The following is a 20344-nucleotide window of genomic DNA, read 5'->3' on the forward strand; positions in this document are numbered from 1 at the left end:
AAACTTCAGAGTGTAACAATACATGCATAAAGTTGTTTACTGAAAAATTGTGCACAGGGACAAACGACTGAAAAAAGGATAATGTGCACCATTAGGAAAATAATTCAATAAATTGTGGAATCATCACGTTGTGAAACATTCTGAAGCCAATGTCACTAGTTTCCTTGGAGTTTTGGCCATGAGATGTTGAGTAAGAAAACCATTCATGGGATCCAGTACATGAAAATTACAAAATACTATAGGTATCTGTACATATTTGTCTTTAGTTATATGTACACATATACTATGAGTATATAAGTATATAGTTATTCATACATATTGGCATATGGTTTTGTATTGAGCATTGGGAAGATAAAGGAATCTGCAGTGAGTGATACAAGGTAAGTGGAGCAGGAAAGAAAGCAAAAATGTATATGCAAAAATAAAGTCTACAATAATTTTTTAATGTAGAATAACAGGTATAAATTATAAAAATGCTTTGTGTTCATATATACATGTCATTATTTAAAAGAAAATAGACAAAACAAAATAAAGAATGGATCATTACATATACTGTATATGTGTGTATATATATACTGTATGTGTGTGTATGCTGTATAAGTATGTGTATAAATGTGTGCATTCATGCATATATATATATACACAATATATGTGTATATATATGAAACACATATAAAGTTCTTTGTTTTCATCCATAATATTTAAATCAATCACAGCTATAAAATAAATAAATCATTATTGTGATTTTAGGAAAATGCCATGTAGAAACATCTTCAAGATATATATTTGAAAGTGATACCACTTTAATTTATCACTTATAAACTTTTTAAACTTCATAGATTATTCTGTAAGCTCCCTCTCTCCTCCTGCCCCATGACCCTGAGTCCTTTAGCTAATACAGAAGTTGAAATAATAGGATATGAAAGTTAGTGGGGCTGTGCACAGTGGCTCACACCCTTAATCCCAGCATTTTGGGAGGCCAATGTGGGAAGATCACTAGAGGCCAGGAGTTGGAGACCAGCCTGGGTAACAAAGTGAGAAAACCTCTTTTCCAAAAATTTTAAAAATTATAAATTAGCCAGTTGTGGTGGTGCATGCCTGTAGTCCTAGCTAATCTAGAGGCTGAGGCGGGAGGATCACTCGAGCCAGGGAGTTTAAAGCTTCAGTGAGCTAGGATTGTGCCACTGCACTCCAGCGTGAGCAACAGAGCAAGACTGTGTCTCTTAAGGGAAGAAAAAAATGATATTCGGAAGAAAAGCATGTTTTACATTTTTCCTATAGAAAAAATAGAGTTTTAAAAGAATTAACATAATTTATTTCTTAATTAAATATTGCCTAAAGCTGTACAATAATTACTGCAATATAAAATTAAAGAAAAATATTCATGTTTGGGTATATTTTATGAAGTTAAAGTATGTGATTTAACTTTATCAAGTAAAAAAAGAAATAGCGCCAACTATGGTCACAATGAAAGATCTTACATTTCTGCAAAGCCTTGGAAATTAAAATGTATTTTTTTCCTCACTCATTCCTTCTCTACCAAACACAAGAAAGTGGCCTATATTCCTGCCAAATCTAAAGTTTGCACTTAAGAAAAATAATATTTAAAAATTTTTGTTTCTTGCCTCAGACATGACTAACACACCTGAATGTTAACATTTTTCCTATGGGAAAGAGAAAATTACACCATTTAATATATTTTTAAATAAGCTATTTGGTTTTCAAAAAAAAAATCATGCATATGTTCTTTATTGAGTTGTGACAGAAAAAAAGTGCTATCATAGCAGATTACAGAAACTCTGAAAACCTACCTAAAGTCACAAAATTCCATTTATATGAAATGCCCAGAATAGGCAAATCTACAGCATAAAATTAGTTAATGGTATTCTCAGGCTCTTGGGGCTGGAGACAAATAAGGAGTGATCATTAATGTATACTGAGTTCTTCCTGGACTGATGAAAATATTCTACAGTTGATTATGGTATTAGTTATACAACTCTGTAAATATATTAAAAGCCACTTAACTGTAGTTTAAGTGGGTGAATTGTATGGTATGAGAATTATATTTCAATAAATCTGTTAAAATATGTAAAGAGCAAAGGTTGTTTTATTCAAAAGGATTACAGCATTTATGCCTTCTAACTAAATTTTAAATCTTAAAGAGCTTCCGCTTGGAGCATTCTTAATCAAATGATCCAAAACATAACAGCTTTCACCTCTTAATTTGTCTTATTGACACCCCTATCTTAGGAAGAGTCAAAAACCCTGCTCTCTCACCTCTTTACATATTTCATAAGTTAACATTGAGTATGTGGTTCAAAGAGGAATTTCCTAACCTCAAACTCTGTGTAATCAATCTTGCAATGGGGCTTGAACATGTGATGCTGCTTACTTTTTATGCAAATAAATTACTCTTGGAAACACTGTGTCTTATAAAATCTTTTGCTAATGGGGTGTCTTAAAATGTGTTAACACATTCCCTAACTCTCTCATCACATGTGACATTCTTGAAATCTTTGGGAGTAGGAATCTGACCTGTGCAAATATTTTCCGCAACCAAATCACTGACAAAATTTCACTTTTTTAGGGACTTTGTGCCTTGGCGTGTGAACAATGCAAACACAAAGAAGCAGCAAAAGCCACTTATATAGAAAATACAAAAGTCAGAGCAATAGTGAATAGGATAAAATAAGCAGTGCTAATTCTCAGCAACTATCCTCCCCATGTCCTAAAGCGTTCCTTATCTACTCCCATTAAGCCCGTCTTCAAGCATCTGCTGATCACTTCTTACTAAGAGTCAGACCCCGAGGTAGCAGGAGCCCACAAAGACTTAAAAAATATATAAAAAATAAAAAATTTTAAAAAGATGGTTTCTGTCCTCAGGGTGATTACACCCTATAGGCAAAGAGGCATGTATTACAAGTGTGTATAATCACTTCTGCACCAGGCAAATTCAAGTTTTGCTTTTTAGAACTTACAGAATTTTTTTTTATATTTCTGATCTGAGATTGATTGATTCCATGGATGGAATTGATTGACTCATGGAGGATATACATACCTTATTTAACTTATTGTTAATATTGATTATTAAGTTAACTTAAAAATAATTTTTATATGTATTGTAGAAAAGGTATTATGCTGCCGGGCACAGTGGCTGACGCCTGTAATCCCTGCACCTTGGGAGGCCAAGGCGGACGGGTCACCTGAGGTCGGGAGTTCCAGACCAGCCTAACCAACATGGAGAATCTCCGCCTCTACTAAAAATACAAAATTAGTCTGGCGTGGTGGTGCACGCCTGTAGTCCCAGCTACTCGGGAGGCTGAGGCAGGAGAATCGCTTGAACCCGGGAGGCGGAGGTTCTGGTGAGCTGAGATTGCGCCACTGCACTCCAGCCTGGGCAACAAGGGCGAAACTCCGTCTCAAAAATAAAAAGAAAAAAAAGAAAAGGTATTATGCTAACATAAAGACACCTGATATTTGTTTGATTTTATTTTCATTTTTGAACTAAGCCATTTTTGATTCTACAAAGAAGTACAATTCCTCCTCTGCACAGGTGGGTTCACAGTGAAGCTAAAAATGTTTCAGGCACCTCTCTTGTCTAGTTCTCTAACAGGACCTTGACAGAGGTCCTAGCAGAATGTAAATATGATCACACGTGTGCCGAAGTGCAAACACACACTTTATTATAAGTGTGTGTGCTTATAGCACAATGTGTGCACTGGGTCACAGCACTATAAAGAAGAGGGCCGCCTAATGGAGTCTTGGGGTTAACCTGAAGGAATGCAGAGGACCATAAATAAAGGTTTCATTGAGTCAGATTTTTTTTTTTCTTTTACAATTTGGGGATAAAGAAAAATTCGGAATAAAAGTAAATATTTGAAATGAGAAAACAATTCGCAAATTTTGGAAAGCTCACAAATACCATTAAAAAATCACAGAAAACATAATAAAAATCTAGAAAACATAATAAAAGTTCTAATAATAATTTAAAAATAGCTAATACTTTTTCCTAGCTTTTTGGCTTTATATATTCTAATCTACTTTTAGTATGAGAGTGATATAGTAATATCATTTTTCATAGCTAGCATTTAGTCTTTTTTCCAGACTTTTTCCAAAAGTTGATCATTTTTTGACAATGAAATTGAGAGAAGTAAGCTCACAATTTAACACAAAGGTCTATTTCTTATTTGGAATATTCACTCTTTGAAGTTTCTATCCCACAAATGTAGGTATTCTTAAAAAAGTATATTTTGTGTAATTTTCATTTAAATGTATGGTGCATTATCAAGTACATTTCAGAAATGGGAGAACTTTCATATTGACTACATATACATAAGAAACAAATCAAAAATATATTTCACTATCTACAAACTGTATGTAGTCTCAACTCAACTTCAACTTGGCAAGATCACAAATATTTCCGCAGCTCCTTCATGTCAATCAGAGAAGGAAGTAAGAATATTGGGTGAAAAGTCAGAGTGGAAACAGACAGAGATATTAACAAGTGTGTTTCAATTATCTTATGAAAATTGCATAAAAACACATGTGATCATATTTACATCCTGCTAGGACTTCTGTCATAGTCCTGTTAGAGGCCTGGGTAAGAAAGGGGCCCTGAAACTCAAACTTTTTTAGCTTCACTGTGAACCTACCTCTACAGAGAAGGAATTGCACTTCTTCTCCTTTGTATAATCAAAAATTATTTCATTCAAAAACAAAATTAAAAATAAATCAACCAAATATCAAGTGTCGTTATGTTAGCACAATATCTTTTCTATAATACATACAAAAATATTTTAAGTCAACCTAATAATCAATATAAACAGTAAGTTAAATAAAGTATATACTTCCATATCCATGAGTTTCGCATCCATGGATTCAATCAATCAAATATCAGAAATATTCAGAAAAAAAAATTCTATGAGTTCTGAAAAGCAAAACTTGAATTTGCCAGGTGCCAAAGTGCTATGTTGACTCCACATGAACGAAATCGTGTGTAGGAATTATAAGTAATCTAGAAATGGTGTATTAGGAATTCTAAGTAATCTAGATATGATGTAAGTATATGAGAGGCTGTCCATAGGTCATATGAAAACACTATGGCATTTTATGTAAGGGACTTGAACATCTGTGGATTTTGGTATCTGCAGAAGATCCTGGAAACAGTCCCCCACAGATACCAAGGGATGACGGTTTCATTTCAAATTTGAAATTGCAAACTAGAAGCACACATAGCTGTGTCACTGCCAATAATAAACCTAGTAAAAGAAGAAAAAAAAATGAGTGGGAAGAAGCTGGCATTGTAGCAAGTACACTTAGGTCAAGTTGTGGCTCTTTCAGTAAGATTGGTGCATGAGTCAAGCTTCTGCAGAGAAACAGAACCAATAGGATGTGTGTGTGTGTGTGTGTGTGTGCACGTGTGTGTGTGTGTTCATATATGGACATATAAACACATTTGTATATATTTAGAGACATTATATCTGTAACTGTATGTTAAGAGATTATAAATACACCCAGATCTAAGATCTGCAACTAGCAAACTGGAGATCCAGGAGAGTCGATGATGTAATTACAATCTGAAGTCAGAAAAAAAAAAAAAACAATGTCCAAGCTCAAAGGCAATCAGGCAGGTGGAGTTCCCTCTTAATTATGGAGGCTCCGGCTCTGTTCTATTCGGACCTTTGAGTGACTGGATGGGTGCCACTTGCCCTGGAGAGGGCAACCAACTTTACTCAGCCTATGGATTCAAATGTTAATCACACAGCCTAGTCAAGTTGTCACATAAAATTAACAGTCATAGTTGGTCTTTGGGATTTCCATAATATCCTCTAGCTTTGCAATCTGATATCTGAAAGCAGCGGATCTCAATGTATACGTAAAAATAATTAGCTTCTCCAAAGCAAAGAAATCTGAGAAGCGTCTCTAATCAATTAGAAAAAAAATCCCCAAAAATGTATTTAAAACAACAACAAAGAGCTTCTCAGGTGAATCTAATGGATTCTGTTAATTCAGTACAACTGCATTAAAGAATTTTAACTGTTTTAAATAACATTCAGATAATCCATATGAGAACTCTTATGAGATTCCATGAGAACCTCATTTCGTACACATTAGATGTTTTAATATAGATAAAGAATTATATCTTCCTCTAGCGTTGATCATAACTTCAGAACTACATTACAAAGAAGTATTGCCTCATGTGACAATTACACATTCTAAAACACATTTCAAAGAATATCTTCAGTTCAAGGATGACATCATACTGTCTTCAGACCTCCCATATGATCTCTGGAAAAATAATAGCTAAAACTTCCTTATAATTTCTTAACTCTCATTAAATCTATAGCTACTAACTAGGACACCCACAACCCAGGAGAGGTGATGGCGATGCTGTGAGTCTTCTCCAAGTCCGTAGTCCCTTCTCATCAGAGCAGCTAAAACAAGTTCATTTCACATAACTTGTGATACTTTGACCTGCTATTCTGGATACAATCCTGGTGCTGCCTCATTCAAGTGCTGTTATATAGAAGGTGACCAGTAGTCCATGAAATTTTCTAAAGCAAGAATTTAGCTTGGCAAGATACAATGATTAACTAAAAAGTGGCTGAAAATTGGAAACATGATACTTGCATCTTAAGAAAATCTGTTGGCTGGAATGTTGATTTGATATGAATATTAATACTCCAGTGGCCCATGTTTGACCAAAAAGGTGGTGGCTTCACGTTTTTTTGGTGCCTTTTTTGTCTTTTTTTTTTTTTTTTTCCTGTTTTGGGTTGCTGTTTGTTTTGTTTTATTTCAATTCCCTGAATACTTTTAGCATTATCTTGTCTCATCCAAAGGAATCAAGATTTCTCTGTTCATTGATGCATGGCTCATTTTAATGGCTGTGTTTATGCTATTTAGCGCCTAAATAATATTGTTCAGGATACACTAGTGAACCATACACATAGAAATTTTTTAATTTTAGATTTCATATGTCCTTTACAAAATATCTATAATTTTTATTGGTGAGTTTGTAAGCATATCTTTTGGAAGTTGATTATTATTCTTCAAAGAATTTGTGTGGTTATAAAATACTAATTTTGTTTTGTTTTTTTTTTTGGTTTTTTTTGAGACAGAGTCTCGCTCTATCACCCAGGCTAGAGTGCAGTGGCGCCATCTCGGCTCACTGCAAGCTCCGCCTCCCGGGTTCACGCCATTCTCCTGCCTCAGCCTCTCCGAGTAGCTGGGACTACAGGCGCCCGCCACCACGCCCGGCTAATTTTTTTGTATTTTTACTAGAGACGGGGTTTCACCGTGGTCTCCATCTCCTGACCTCCTGATCCGCCCGCCTCGGCCTCCCGAAGTGCTGGGATTACAAGCGTGAGCCACCGCGCCCGGCCTGAAATACTAATGTTAACATCCACTAACCACAATAAACTACCTTTTAACTTAAGATAGTTAAAACTGGCAGAATTACAGAAGTGCATCATAATTTCCACTGTATTTCGTTCAGACGTTCTAACAAGGAAAAAGAACACTCTCCATTTTTCAACCATATTCCCCATATAATCAATTTTATCTCACTGTATATAAACATGCCAAACTCCAACAAATTATCAAATCCTAACCTTAGTTCCTTGCCTTTAAATTAGATACTTGAGAAAAACGGCCAGGCACTGTGGCTGACACCTGTAATCCCAGCACTATGGAAGGCCAAGGCAGGAGGTTTGCTTGAGCCCAGGAGTCCTAGGTTACAGTGAGCTATGATTATGCCACTGCAATCTAGCTTGGGCAATATAATGAGAACCTGTCTCATAAACAAAAACAGGCAAGTAAATAAAATAAAAGGGGATCTTTATATGGTAAAAAGTGACATACGATGTATATGAAAAGAATGGACCATTTTATTTTTTTATTAAGTTCTAGGGTACATGTGCACAACGTGCAGGTTTGTTACATATGTATACGTGTGCCATGTTGAATTTTAAATTTATCGTTTCACATATGTTTATAACATAGAAAGAGGATTTTTTTTAAAATGGGAGAACATACATTTGTTTTCAGTCTGACTTTTCATTCCCTTGTATACAATCAATACCTTTGATGTCTGTACATAGTGGGGGAGAGGGAAGTGGCCACACCTTCCGGGAGAAGAAAAGAAGGCAGGCGACCTGATCCAATCTCCTTTTCAACACGAAGAATGGTCTTCTAGGTAAAATGACTAATGCTGTTTAATAAGAGGAGGATCTTTACAGAATTGTCTTAATTGAATGTGCCTGTAAAGACTTCTGATAAGAAAAAATAAAACAGAAGCTTTGGATTTATGAACATTAGTCTCTGGAAACTATCCCATCGTCTGAAATATAAAATAAAGATATTTCATAGACCGAATGCTCCCCACGGTGTAAAACATTGCCATTGTATGAGGTAATTACCTGTGTAACTCACTTAGAGACTTCACTCCTTATATATTTTTAGTCTACTTTTATCATTATCCTCAAACTATTAACTGTCTAGACTAATTAAATATGAGCTGTTTTCTTTTCATTGTGTTTTAAATTTTAAAATGGATGTTGCTTAACTTAACCTCTCTTTTTCTTCATGTTACTACAAGTAGATTCTGAAAAGCCTAAATTTATTTCGTAATTCTTATAATAGTCTTAAAGTTAACTAAGTCATCTCAGTGTTCTGAGAGGTACCTTGACAATGCCTATAAATTATCCTCTAGTAGTTTAATTAATTCCAACTTATGTAATTCAGTGCTTATATTATTCTTAATTATGTTTGTTTAAAAGGTCTTGAAGGTACTTATATCAGCAAAGTGGTATCCCACTTGCTTCATTTTTATATTCATTTGCAGAATTCTACTATGGTGTTTTATCTGCCTCACTCTTTGGCCTGATAAGCTACTTTATGTCATGCAAAGAACGAACTGAACAGATTTTCATAATGGATAAGACTTCATCCCAGTACCCTGGAAAATCTAAAATCCTTAGGGATGGAGGGCAGTAGACTCATTTACTAATAAAAGACAAGTCCAGGAAGTCAACTACTCACCTTACACTATGCCGTAGCCTCTGTTTAGAAATGTAAGCATTTATAGCTATTAAGAAAAGTGTTAGTACAGTGCTTCATTCATTTAATATTCATCACAAATATTAAGCACATTTATTCATCATTGAGTACGGAGAGGTGAATAAGCAGACATGATCTATATCCTCATGAAGCTGACAGTTCAATGGGGAAGGCAACAGTAAACAAATATAAAAATAACCACAGTTTGATAAGGTCTTTTAAAATATTACGTGTTGCTTTGAAAAAAAAATAGGAAAGGAAACATACTTTGGACAGAGACTATTTTTTTAATGATGTGATGTATAAATTGAGGTTAATCAAAAGGTGTGGCTGGTGTAGGAGGGGAAAGAGGTGTGAGGTGTATGATATTTTCAACAAGGAAAACAGCATGGACCCAGCCATTGAGCAGGAAGAAGTTTGGTTCCTTTGATTAAATGAATGAAAGTCAGTGTAGCTAGAGGTAAGCGTGGGCAGGGGGAAATGACAAAGAAAGGACAAAAGAGGTGTTGCAGAAGTGAAACCATGTAGGCCATGATGAATGGTACAAGGAGAAAACCTTCTCCACTCAAAACATCCATCCCTGTGGATGGTCAGTTGCTCTCGTAACACTCTTCAGACTCCAACTATCTTTCCCTCCAACCACCCAGAAGGAAGAGGGAATTGGCTGGTTGGTGAGTTTAAAAGACGAAACTCATCACAGGTAGCTCTAATCTTTCCTCTCTCCCGATTTCTTTGGGAAATATATATCTTGAGAAACACTCAGTCTTTCTCAAGGACATAGGACAGAGTGAAAGAGTTCCACGGGGGAAAAAAAGGCCTTCCACTTCCCAGCTCTCCCGATGTAAGCCAGACTCTCAATATGAGAGATTTGGATTAGAAGGCCCACTTTCCCTTAAATATAAGCCGACGTCCTCAAAATATATTTATCAACACTAATGAAAGCATATCTTAATTAATGCACTTATTAATAAGATATGACATTAGTAAGTATGGCTATACGATGTAATGTATTGACTCTTGCTGCAGAAACTAGTTAGATGCTTGCCAAATCAATTTCCTTTTTCTTTTGGGTTATACAGCTTAAATGCATTGCTCAACATGCCTTGCAATTAGGTATTGCTATACAAATGAGTACTCATCTGTGAATTATAAGTGGAAATAATGTACGCTACTCCCAAGCCTGGTCCATATAAATTATCCTTACATAATCCTCCTTTCTCTTCTTTCTAATCTGTGATCAGATGGCCTAGTGTCCAGCTGAGTGAACCTCTGAGAACCTGAAGGACAGCAGAGTCACTGGATAGATGGAGAAGGCTGCCCTCCAAACACAGGTAAGGCTCTATGTGAGTCAACAGTAATCACCTATTGGGTATTACTTACTGGAATTTAGGGTATTGCTTGTTACAGCAGTTGGGGTAGGAAAGCGTGGTGTCAGTGGGCATCCACTGAGCCATCAGCCTGTGATGGTTTAGGCACGTGAATGTGGATTTCTTTGGACTGCGGACTTACTTGGAAGGCAGCTATCCACTAAGTAACAAATAATTCACTGAAGTGTTTCAAACAATGGGCTAATACAATCTGATGTATAAAAATATCATGCTGCTTGGTGGGTGTAAAATGAATTTAAACAGGCCAACAGTGGTGGTAAATAGATCTGGAAGGAAAAGGCAAAGAGATGATAATGGCCCTGTGTGGGGAAGTAGCAGGGATGGAAAGAATGACATGAGATGCAGTTTGGAGGCAGAGTTGATACGATACATTAAAGTTTATAGTCACTTCTATGGAATAATTTCTTTAAGCCACAGGAATAGCAATAAGAGGCAATGTTTCAAAATTAGCATTGAGCTCAGAACTGCACTAATATTCCACCATACACCTATTTCTAATAACTATCTTCAAGGACCTTGCCTTGACGTACGCAGAATAGCTCCTGTGTGCCATATGTTTTAAAAAGATAAGGTGTGAGTATAGAATTTTAGCAATATACAACTAGTAATTCTAATTTTCTATTTTCTCCCAAATCAGAAAGGTATTTTGAGGTGTTTAAAATAAGGCTTCAATGTAAGCCATAAAGGGGCCCAACAATGCCTGTGTCTCTATAAGTATTTATAAATATTTTTGAAAGAATATTATAAATTACAAGCTACTAGGCACATCGTTATGATCACAAAAAGAAGACTTATTAAGAAAATATATTAGAACATTCCAAGCAAATGCTCACAACGTTCAAAGAAAATTAAAGGTTACTTTTTAAAAATTTTTTACCTTGAGACTAATTTTTAAATGTTAGCAAGTATTCTCACATATGGCAAAGAATCTCTTCCATTATGGAGAGAATCAGAGTCACTGATTGTTAAAATGAGGTACCAGAATTACGAGTAATCAATGTTACTTACATGAATGTTTGATCTTCTAGACCATGAAATTTCATAAATGATCCTTTCCGCACACTCAGAATTCATAATTTAATTCTGAATCAATATAGACAGACTTGCAAAGGAAAAGCTGAGTAAGTACTAAATTCAGCATGGAAACAGCATCTTGGATATAATTACCTCTACTATGCATTGTCTTGGTTGTGTTTTAAACACTTAGATTTTACAATTAAATTCTTATCTTTTCTCTTCTCTATATGTCAGTAATTGAAGAATGATTTCCCTCTAAAAGCACACCAGACTTTCAAATGCATTTTTACAATTCTAGGTCTATTAAGCACATCTGTTTCCAACCTTAACAATTGCTAATCTTTCCATCAGCAGTTCTTAGACAGGCATGTATTTGCTTTTAACATTTTAGGCACCTACAACAGAAATTACACTTGTATTCAAACATTCATAGACATGATGAGCTACGATAAATGCAAAGGTCATTATCAGAATTGTTGAGGAAAAAGGGAGTAAGAAAGAATAATTTACATGAAATTGTAAAGAATGAATCATGACACACCTTCTGATTGTCAATCAACTGTATGGAGACTTTGAATATTTTACTCTTATACTTGTGCTACAATACTATTTCTAAATATAGCCTAAAATTCTTGTGTGTTATAACCCATTATAAGAAATGATTAAACAAAGAATATATAAATAATTAAACTCATTCTAAGTAGCATTGTTTGTTTAGTTTTTAAACATTTTTAAAAATTTCACCTTATTTTATAAAAATAATTTAAACATGCATATAACACATTTATTCAAAAAAAACATAAGAACATCAGAAATGTATCTTAGGAATGAAAAGATATATTTTTTAAAAATTTTCATATAAATAATTCAAACAATGATCTTTATATTTATAAATCTTAAATGTCTACAAAATTTTATATTCACTGCATTCATTATTCAACTTTGTGGTTCATTTAACTGAAATATGCACTCAAAAGAAAAATTTTTCTCAATTTTGAGGTTTCTCCTGTTCTGAAACCCTATCAGCATTTTATCTACCAAAAGCATCATATATGTATTAATAAATATTTCTGAATGGTCATCAGATCCACCTTACACTGGGTAATGTCATACTTTGATTTTTTCTCTCACTTACTTTGCTACCAAAAATCATATTTGAACATAAAACATTAAACATTTTCAAATACACATATTGCTTTTCAAACCAACTCAAAAACCTGACTTTTTCAGTATATTTGCTACATAAATGTTACTCAAATAAAGGCTTATGAAACTATGAGGAAGATTATCGGTCTGTGCTGCACACTAGTGGCAAGAGGTAGTAAATGCATTCTTTTTTTTTTACTTTTTTGCATCTTAAATATTAGCTTTTTCAGTCAAAATTAGAACCCATTATATTATAGAGCACATAAACACACATTCTAAACATAATGTGTTTTTGTGTCATGAACTATTTTTCCAGTATACATCAATGTATTGTGAATGTCATACCCAGAGAGAGGTTCCTGTGCATATAAATACTATGGATCCGTATATCCATGTATATGTTTGTGCACAGATGTATACATGTGCATATCTTATATTTATATTGCACACACACCCACTAAATGTTAACTCGTGTGAAAATAGTCATTATTTTGCCCATTATTTTTCTTTTCTTTACTTATTATTCCTTCCCACACACTTATGTAATGCCATGCTTTAATACACATAACATGTACAATATTACTCAGATAATAAATGGTAAGAAATCATCGAAATAGGAAAGGTTCATGATGGCATTTTATTGATGAAAATGCAAAAGAAAAGTACTCTGGCAAGTGGCTGATCCCAAATAACTACAATGTCGATATGAAAAGAACCTCAATATGCCTGAGATAAATTGATATTATCAGGCTGCTTCATGAAAGAATAAGATAAAGTCATTTATGATAGATGGTGTGCTATCAGAGGACATCTTTAACCATCCCTTCTAATGTGCCTAGAATGGATATTAATTGTGTCATGTAGCTGATCATTCACCATTTAACTATCAATATGTATATCAAAACATCATTTTTATATCTTAAATATATGGAATAAGATTTTTGAAAATAAATAATGACCAATATAAAACTGCCACAAATGTGTAAATAAAAACAAGATGTCATACAGTCTGAATTTGACTAAGCCCGCTATTGACAAGTGATTTCAAATATTACTCTTATAGAGTAAATTCCAATTTTTAACCTCCCTTCCTCTTGTCTGTCATGCCTTTCTACCCACTTACTTACACATCCAAAGAAAGAAAAAGCTAGGCTTCATTTCTTCCTTTCCATCATATTCCCCCATACCTCTTTCACGTTTTTTGGCTTCGATTCTTTCAGTTCTTCATACTTCCACTTCCACAGAGACAAAGCTGACTCCAGTCTCTCTATTTCTTTTTCCAAAGCTGTGCGCATTCTAAATAATTTAAGAATTAAAAGAAAAATGTCGGCTTCAATTTTAAAATAATTTCAAGGATGCATTCAATTTTATAGCCATTTTCCTAATTTTTGATATTTGTATCTGATCATCTTAATGAGAGAAAACATTTTGCAACTTATTAAAAATTACAAATATTGAATAAAAACTTTTTAATTTATTATTCTGAAAATTAACTTTACAGTAGATTACATATATTTAATTTGGCTTTGCCAGTATTGACATTCTGCTTGCTTTCTTCCATATATTTCATGCTTGCCTCTCAATTCCTCTCACTCATAATATTTTCTTACATAGGAGGATATATATGTTTCTAATTTTAACATGGAATTCTATCCATCTTCATATTGTGGCTGTATGTGAATGAAAAAAAATCATTTGAAATGACACAGAATTCCAACAAGCCACCTAACAATCTTAAAAAATAGTCATTTACTGGGGATCTAAAAATAATTTTAAATATTTCAAATTTGATTGTAATAAAGAAATTTCACTGGGATCCTTATTTAAATTATTCTAAATAACTGAAATTAATTTCTCTATTTGTAGAACTAGCAACAGAACTAGGATTAAAATTTAGTCCTTTAATACACCAACCACTGGATTTTTGTTTGTTTGTTTTGCCCACAATGTCTGTTAGAGTCATTGATAATTGTTTTATTTCTGGTTGTAATGAACATATATTGACCTTTGAAGCTGGCCTGATCTTATCTGTAAGGTAGATTTGATTACTATTCAAAAATACTCATTGATATTCCTCCATTTCAACGGACAGAGTTGTTTTCCTCATTCCTCAATTCTAGGATTTGACAATGAGATATTAGCAGAGATGACAGAAACAAAAATTTGAAAACAGCTTGTATGTTTGAGCTCTAGGTAAATACACTTTGACTGTTATATGACACTGAGATTTTGTGATTGTTAATTACATACTTACTGTATTCATAATTAACTAATATACGGATCTATTTCAGTGATATTAAATGTCACTAGAAAGATCTTAGGAACATATTCACAGAGCTAGAAAATGCTTGCAGAATCAAAATTGAATGTCATTTCCATATTTATAAGAAATATGATTCTTCCTGGTAACAATACTATGATAATTCAAAGTATAGTGTTAGGCTGTAAATACATTAGTTTAATTCAATCAAGTGGAGAAGCAGCCTATTAAAAAGTTATATAATTATATTTACATAAATCAAGCCATAGAATTGAAAGAGGATATAAAAGAATTAGTCAGAGCTTAGCTTAACCTCAAAAGACACAGGTTGCAAAAAAATGGTGCAAAGCACCACTTATAGGACTCTGATCTGGAATCCCTTATTAACATAGCAAATATATTAAACAAAATTAACAAACAAAGAGATTCAACTTGAAAGTTTAGGTCTTATGAACACTGAATATGAATGTTTATAATCCAGATTAACCACAGCGGTCACAATTTCGGATAGAAAAGTAAACCTAGCCAGCTGAGGACACCCAAGTTGCTTATTAGGATATAATTTTTGTTTTAGTAGTTGTGTTTGAGACGATGAGGGGAAAATAATTAAATATAGAAATAATAAACAAATCAGTAGGTATTAGTATTTTGTGTTAGATTTAGAAAGTATATGTACAAATCATTATATGGTGAAATATATTGCATATCTAACATTTGAGTGCATTATAAGTTTTGGGTGATAAAATAGAATATTTAAAAGATATTGAGTATTGACGTAGACCTGTGAATTTACATTGAAAATTATAATAAAATTGTACTAAGTTTGTAACTTCATTGGAATGTTTAAGATAAGAATCACCATATTTATAATTTTAATTTTTTAGATTTTCTTGAGTAGGATGTGGGAATGTCTTGCCAGTAACTGAAAAACTGAAAAAGCAAATGGCATATGTTAAATTAATAAAATATTTTTATAAAATATTTTAATTAACTGCATTTGTGTAATGAAGCATATATTTATGTTTCTCCTTAAAATTAATTTGGAGAATTATTTTATTTATAATAGAATAATGGAAACATACTTGAAAAATACCTAGAGTTAAAATCACACATGCTGGCCGGGCGGGGTGGCTCACGCCTGTAATCCCAGCACTTTGGGAGGCCGAGGCGAGCGGATCATGAGGTCAGGAGATCAAGACCATCCTGGCTAACACAGTGAAACCCCGTCTCTACTAAAAATACAAAAAATTAGCTGGGCACTGTGGCAGGCGCCTGTAGTCCCAGCTACTCGGGAGGCTGAGGCCGGAGAATGGCGTGAACCCGGGTGGCAGAGCTTGCAGTGAGCCAAGATAGCGCCACTGCAGTCCGGCCTAGGCGAAAGAGTGAGACTCTGTCTGAAAAAAAAAAAAAAACATACATGTTGAGAAATCAAATGTCTGCTTTTGATATTATACTTTAATGAATCACATGATAATTTAGAAACTCAAAATAAATTCAAATTCAAAAATTTTCAAAGAAAGTAATAGTTACCTCCTTAAGTATATATCACAAAGAAAATATCTGATATGTATTTGTTTCCTAAAAGTATGCATTTTTATTATGTAAAAGGTTACAATTTGGTTAGGGGAGTGAGAAAACAAGCAATTCGTTAAAAATTATTTAATGACAATGGGATACTTAAATTTTTTTTAGTATTTAGATAGCTCCATCATAAACTTTTGTGTCTGTGCCAGCATTAAGGACATTGTATGTCTAAATTTATGCAGCAGAGGGCACTCTATAAATCCTTAATTTTCTAGCCTAATCATTTTATTGTGTTTCAAAGAGATTTTCAAAATTGACGAATAATACAGTTCCATTTATAATTGAGATGTATATTATTGTCAGAGTATTTGAGCTACAAGAAGGCAAAGGAAAACACCTAATATTTACTCTAAAGTGTTGCATATTTTATGTACACATTCTTCATGAGAATGAAATTAAAAAGACAAAGCTCAGCAAAAACATCACATCTTTAATATGATGATATAAAGTTTAAAAAATAATACTGCTAAAATATATAAAATTTGTAGAATCTAAAATATAAAATGTGAACCAAAATTATTTTTATGAAAAGATGTGATTTTATTTCTATGCATTTTTGATGCTTTGTTTACTGTTACAATTCCACAATAATTGGAAATAAAATTTAAATTTCTAGACAAGAATATTACTCAAATATTTCTCACGGATGAAGAGTCCTAAAAATTAATATCTAGGAATAAAAATTAATCATTGTTGAACTGTGTGAAATTTCACTGGAAAAAAAATTGAATCATTATTTTCTGAAAAGGTGTATTAATATAAAAATGTTCTTAACCACTCAAATGATCATCTTGTAATAACATGCAGATACTCATTTTTATAACAGTTCAAAATTTAGAGATAGTATTAAACTGTTAACAGTACAAGTTTTTACAAATATACTTTAAGCAACATATATGTCATTTTGCAACTGCACTTCCTACTATTCATAATTACATCTTTCAGCACTGGGTGTTAGCACTTGGCTGTTGCAAACAGCCAAGCCATATACAGTTAATTTAATTAGAAAAGATAAGTGTTTAAAGAATATTGTTAAGCTCAGATCTCTGAGAGAATTATAGAACAAGGCTTGCAGATGAAGGGGACAGGGACCAAGACCCACTCTCATGCCACAAAGCTGGTCCCATGAAGACCCCACTGCCTGTAACCTCCTCTGTCTGCTTCCTGTACACTCTCCTGGTATTATGTGTCTGGCAAGCAAACATATTCAAATTAGCTAATTTGAGCGGAAAAGGATATTATAGCTCAAAATACTTCTGGGGAATACATGCAGCCAGGAACACTGATGAGAAAGCCATAGAAATCTTCCCGTAAGCACACTATTTCGGCCACCATTAAGGTAGAGACATCACAGCGGGACTTCAAGATCACCAATACGGGACAGTGGGTGGTGTCGCTAGGTACCAGAGGCCACCGCTGCCTCTGGAAACAAGTGGTCTTTACTGCTGCTGCTTCCTGCTCAGGTATGGATTGTACATGCTGCCTACTGCCTTGGGGTATTGGCTTGGCTTAAAAGTCGAGGTGGCCACCTTTGATGCACTATTTCTAAGTCAAGTGTCTGTACCCTCATTGCAAAGGAAACCGTGGGAGAGACTTACTGGCTTTTTTATAATCTATGCACAGGTGTAGACTCTGTTTCATTTGGCAGTGAATTGCTGAAACACAAAATAGACGCTGGAGACTCAAAAAATGGTAAAGGTTTATTGAATATTCCATGAGTGACGGTTAATAAAGAAACAAAATAAGCTTGACTTTCTAATATTTACAAATATTACATTAAAGAGTATTAACCAGATTTGCATGTCAATGTATTCATTGAGGAATATATATATATATACTTAATATATATATATATTTTATATATATATAATTTCTTATATATATAGAATATATATAAAAAATAATAACCTTTGAAGCATTTTTAATTTGCTGAAACTTCTAACCTGGATTTTAAATCTCATTAAGAAAAAAATTGAACATTTAATGAAGCAAAACAAAATAATTGAAGCATACTACTTTTCTTATATAGAAAATAAATTAAGAAGATAAAATGGGCTGGGCGCAGTGGCTCATGCCTGTAATCCCAGCACTTTGGGAAGCCAAGGTGGGTAGATCACTTGAGGCCAGGAGTTCGAGACCAGCCTGGGCAATATGGCAAAACCCCGTCTCTACTAAAAATACAAAAAGAAAAAAAAAAATTAGCCAGGCGTGGTGGCACAGCCTGTAATTCCAGCTACTCAGGAGGCTGAGGTGGGAGGATGGCTTGAGCCCAGGAGGCTGAGGTTGCAGTGAGCTGAGATTGCACCACTGCACTCCAGCCTGGGCAACAGAGTGAGACTGTCTCAAAAAGAAAAGAAAAAAAAGATAAAATGATAAAATAGAAAGGGAGGACTGATGCTCAGCTTAAAGGACACAGAACAAACATTTTGCAAGTGATAAAGGAGGTCTCTGCAGTGAAATTTGAAAACTGATTCTGAATGTTAGGACAGTTCAAATTATTTTATCTCAGTCTCTGTTACTTGAGATTTGGTATTGCCAAACCTCAGCTTCCCAAATGTTTAGGTACACATAGCTCTGTAAGAGGATCAGCTTTCCTGGCCTTACTCCAAATTTTCTACCTGGGAAGTCTTTATGAAAGTCATCAGAAATATATAAATTCTCAGTATATGAGAAACTTTTATTCACTGGAGAATTATTCATAAAACTGAACAGTACTCAGAGTGCAAATAAAACTATAAAATTTCATCTATTTGATGAGGTTCTAGTCAAGGACAATGGAAAAAAAATGAGTCCCTGAGTTTTCTGAGTTGATTTCTGTGCACTAGTCAAGAAGAGAATTTTCTCACTAGATGGGAATGCAGAAAAAAATACATTCACATCTCAATTGAAGCCACCCACTCACTGATATTCCAGGAAGAAGAACTTAAAAGATTAGATGGATTTATAAGTAATAGCATGTCCTATATTCTTGGAAAATGTTCTCTTGTGATAGAAAAAAAGACTGATTGCCTCATGCGGATTGCATGCAAATGTTGATTCACGGACACAGGAACCATGACTCATCACGTCCGTGGGATTGTTTCTTAAAAGAGGAGAGTAGGAAGACAAGGCCATGGAAAGCCTCCTTTTTTCTCTTATTCTTTGGCCTGTCTATGGATTATAGACTGAAGTCACTGAGAACTGCAGAATGTACTTACTCTGAGAATTGTTCATTTATTCCAAGAAAGTAAAAAGTATATGTTGTGTATATGTATATGGATAAGCGTGTTAAGACAGAACATGCATATCTTTAAAACTGACACCTTAGAATAGAAAAGCTAACATCTAGAAAAACACAGCTCTGCATTGCTCCTATTAGACGGCATTGGGGAAGTAATATCGTATGTGGGCTGGAGAGAAGTCTGTAATTACCAAAAACTTAAATGCTTCAAGAAGTAAAATCACGGAGATTAGAATGTGACTGAAATGTATAGGTCGAGATAAAATTGTCACTATGTGTACAAGCCTGAAAATTAAATTCATTTTTATTCTTTTTTCTACTAATGTTTGTTGCCTCTATTAGGAATTTACACTTGGTAGAGTAATAAATATTTATTCTGTACATAGATATTTGTATGATCACAATCTGTTAATCTAGTGAAATACAGAAGAAGAGTCTGAAAAAGGGAATTGCTGGTACTAGTAAATTTCAGAGGGACTAATGAAAAACTTCTGGCAGAAAATTAGTGGTAAAGAACTTACTGTATTTGTGAATGGCTAGTATGCATATTTATCCCTATTTCAGTCCATTCAAACCAGGAAAATTAAAACTGTTATATAACATATACTTATATAATATATTGTGTGTATATATGCATACATATCCTTCTTGCTTTTCTGGTTCCGCCTATTA

At 33.9% G+C, this 20344-nt stretch overlaps 1 protein-coding gene across 4 annotated transcripts in view; it reads right to left on the bottom strand.

The window, feature by feature from the left end:
• The window catches only part of CCDC102B (coiled-coil domain containing 102B), a 195279-nt gene that overhangs the window by 54187 nt on the left and 120748 nt on the right, over positions 1–20344 (bottom strand). For all 4 annotated transcript variants that reach the window (XM_058438272.1, XM_058438274.1, XM_032152082.2 and 1 more), the window contains one exon: positions 13796–13904. In XM_058438272.1, the coding sequence (XP_058294255.1) occupies positions 13796–13904 (109 nt within the window). The remainder of the gene's footprint in view (positions 1–13795; positions 13905–20344) is intronic.

This window comes from Hylobates moloch, unplaced genomic scaffold, assembly GCF_009828535.3.
Source record: "Hylobates moloch isolate HMO894 unplaced genomic scaffold, HMol_V3 SCAFFOLD_5, whole genome shotgun sequence".
Taxonomy (NCBI): domain Eukaryota; kingdom Metazoa; phylum Chordata; class Mammalia; order Primates; family Hylobatidae; genus Hylobates; species Hylobates moloch.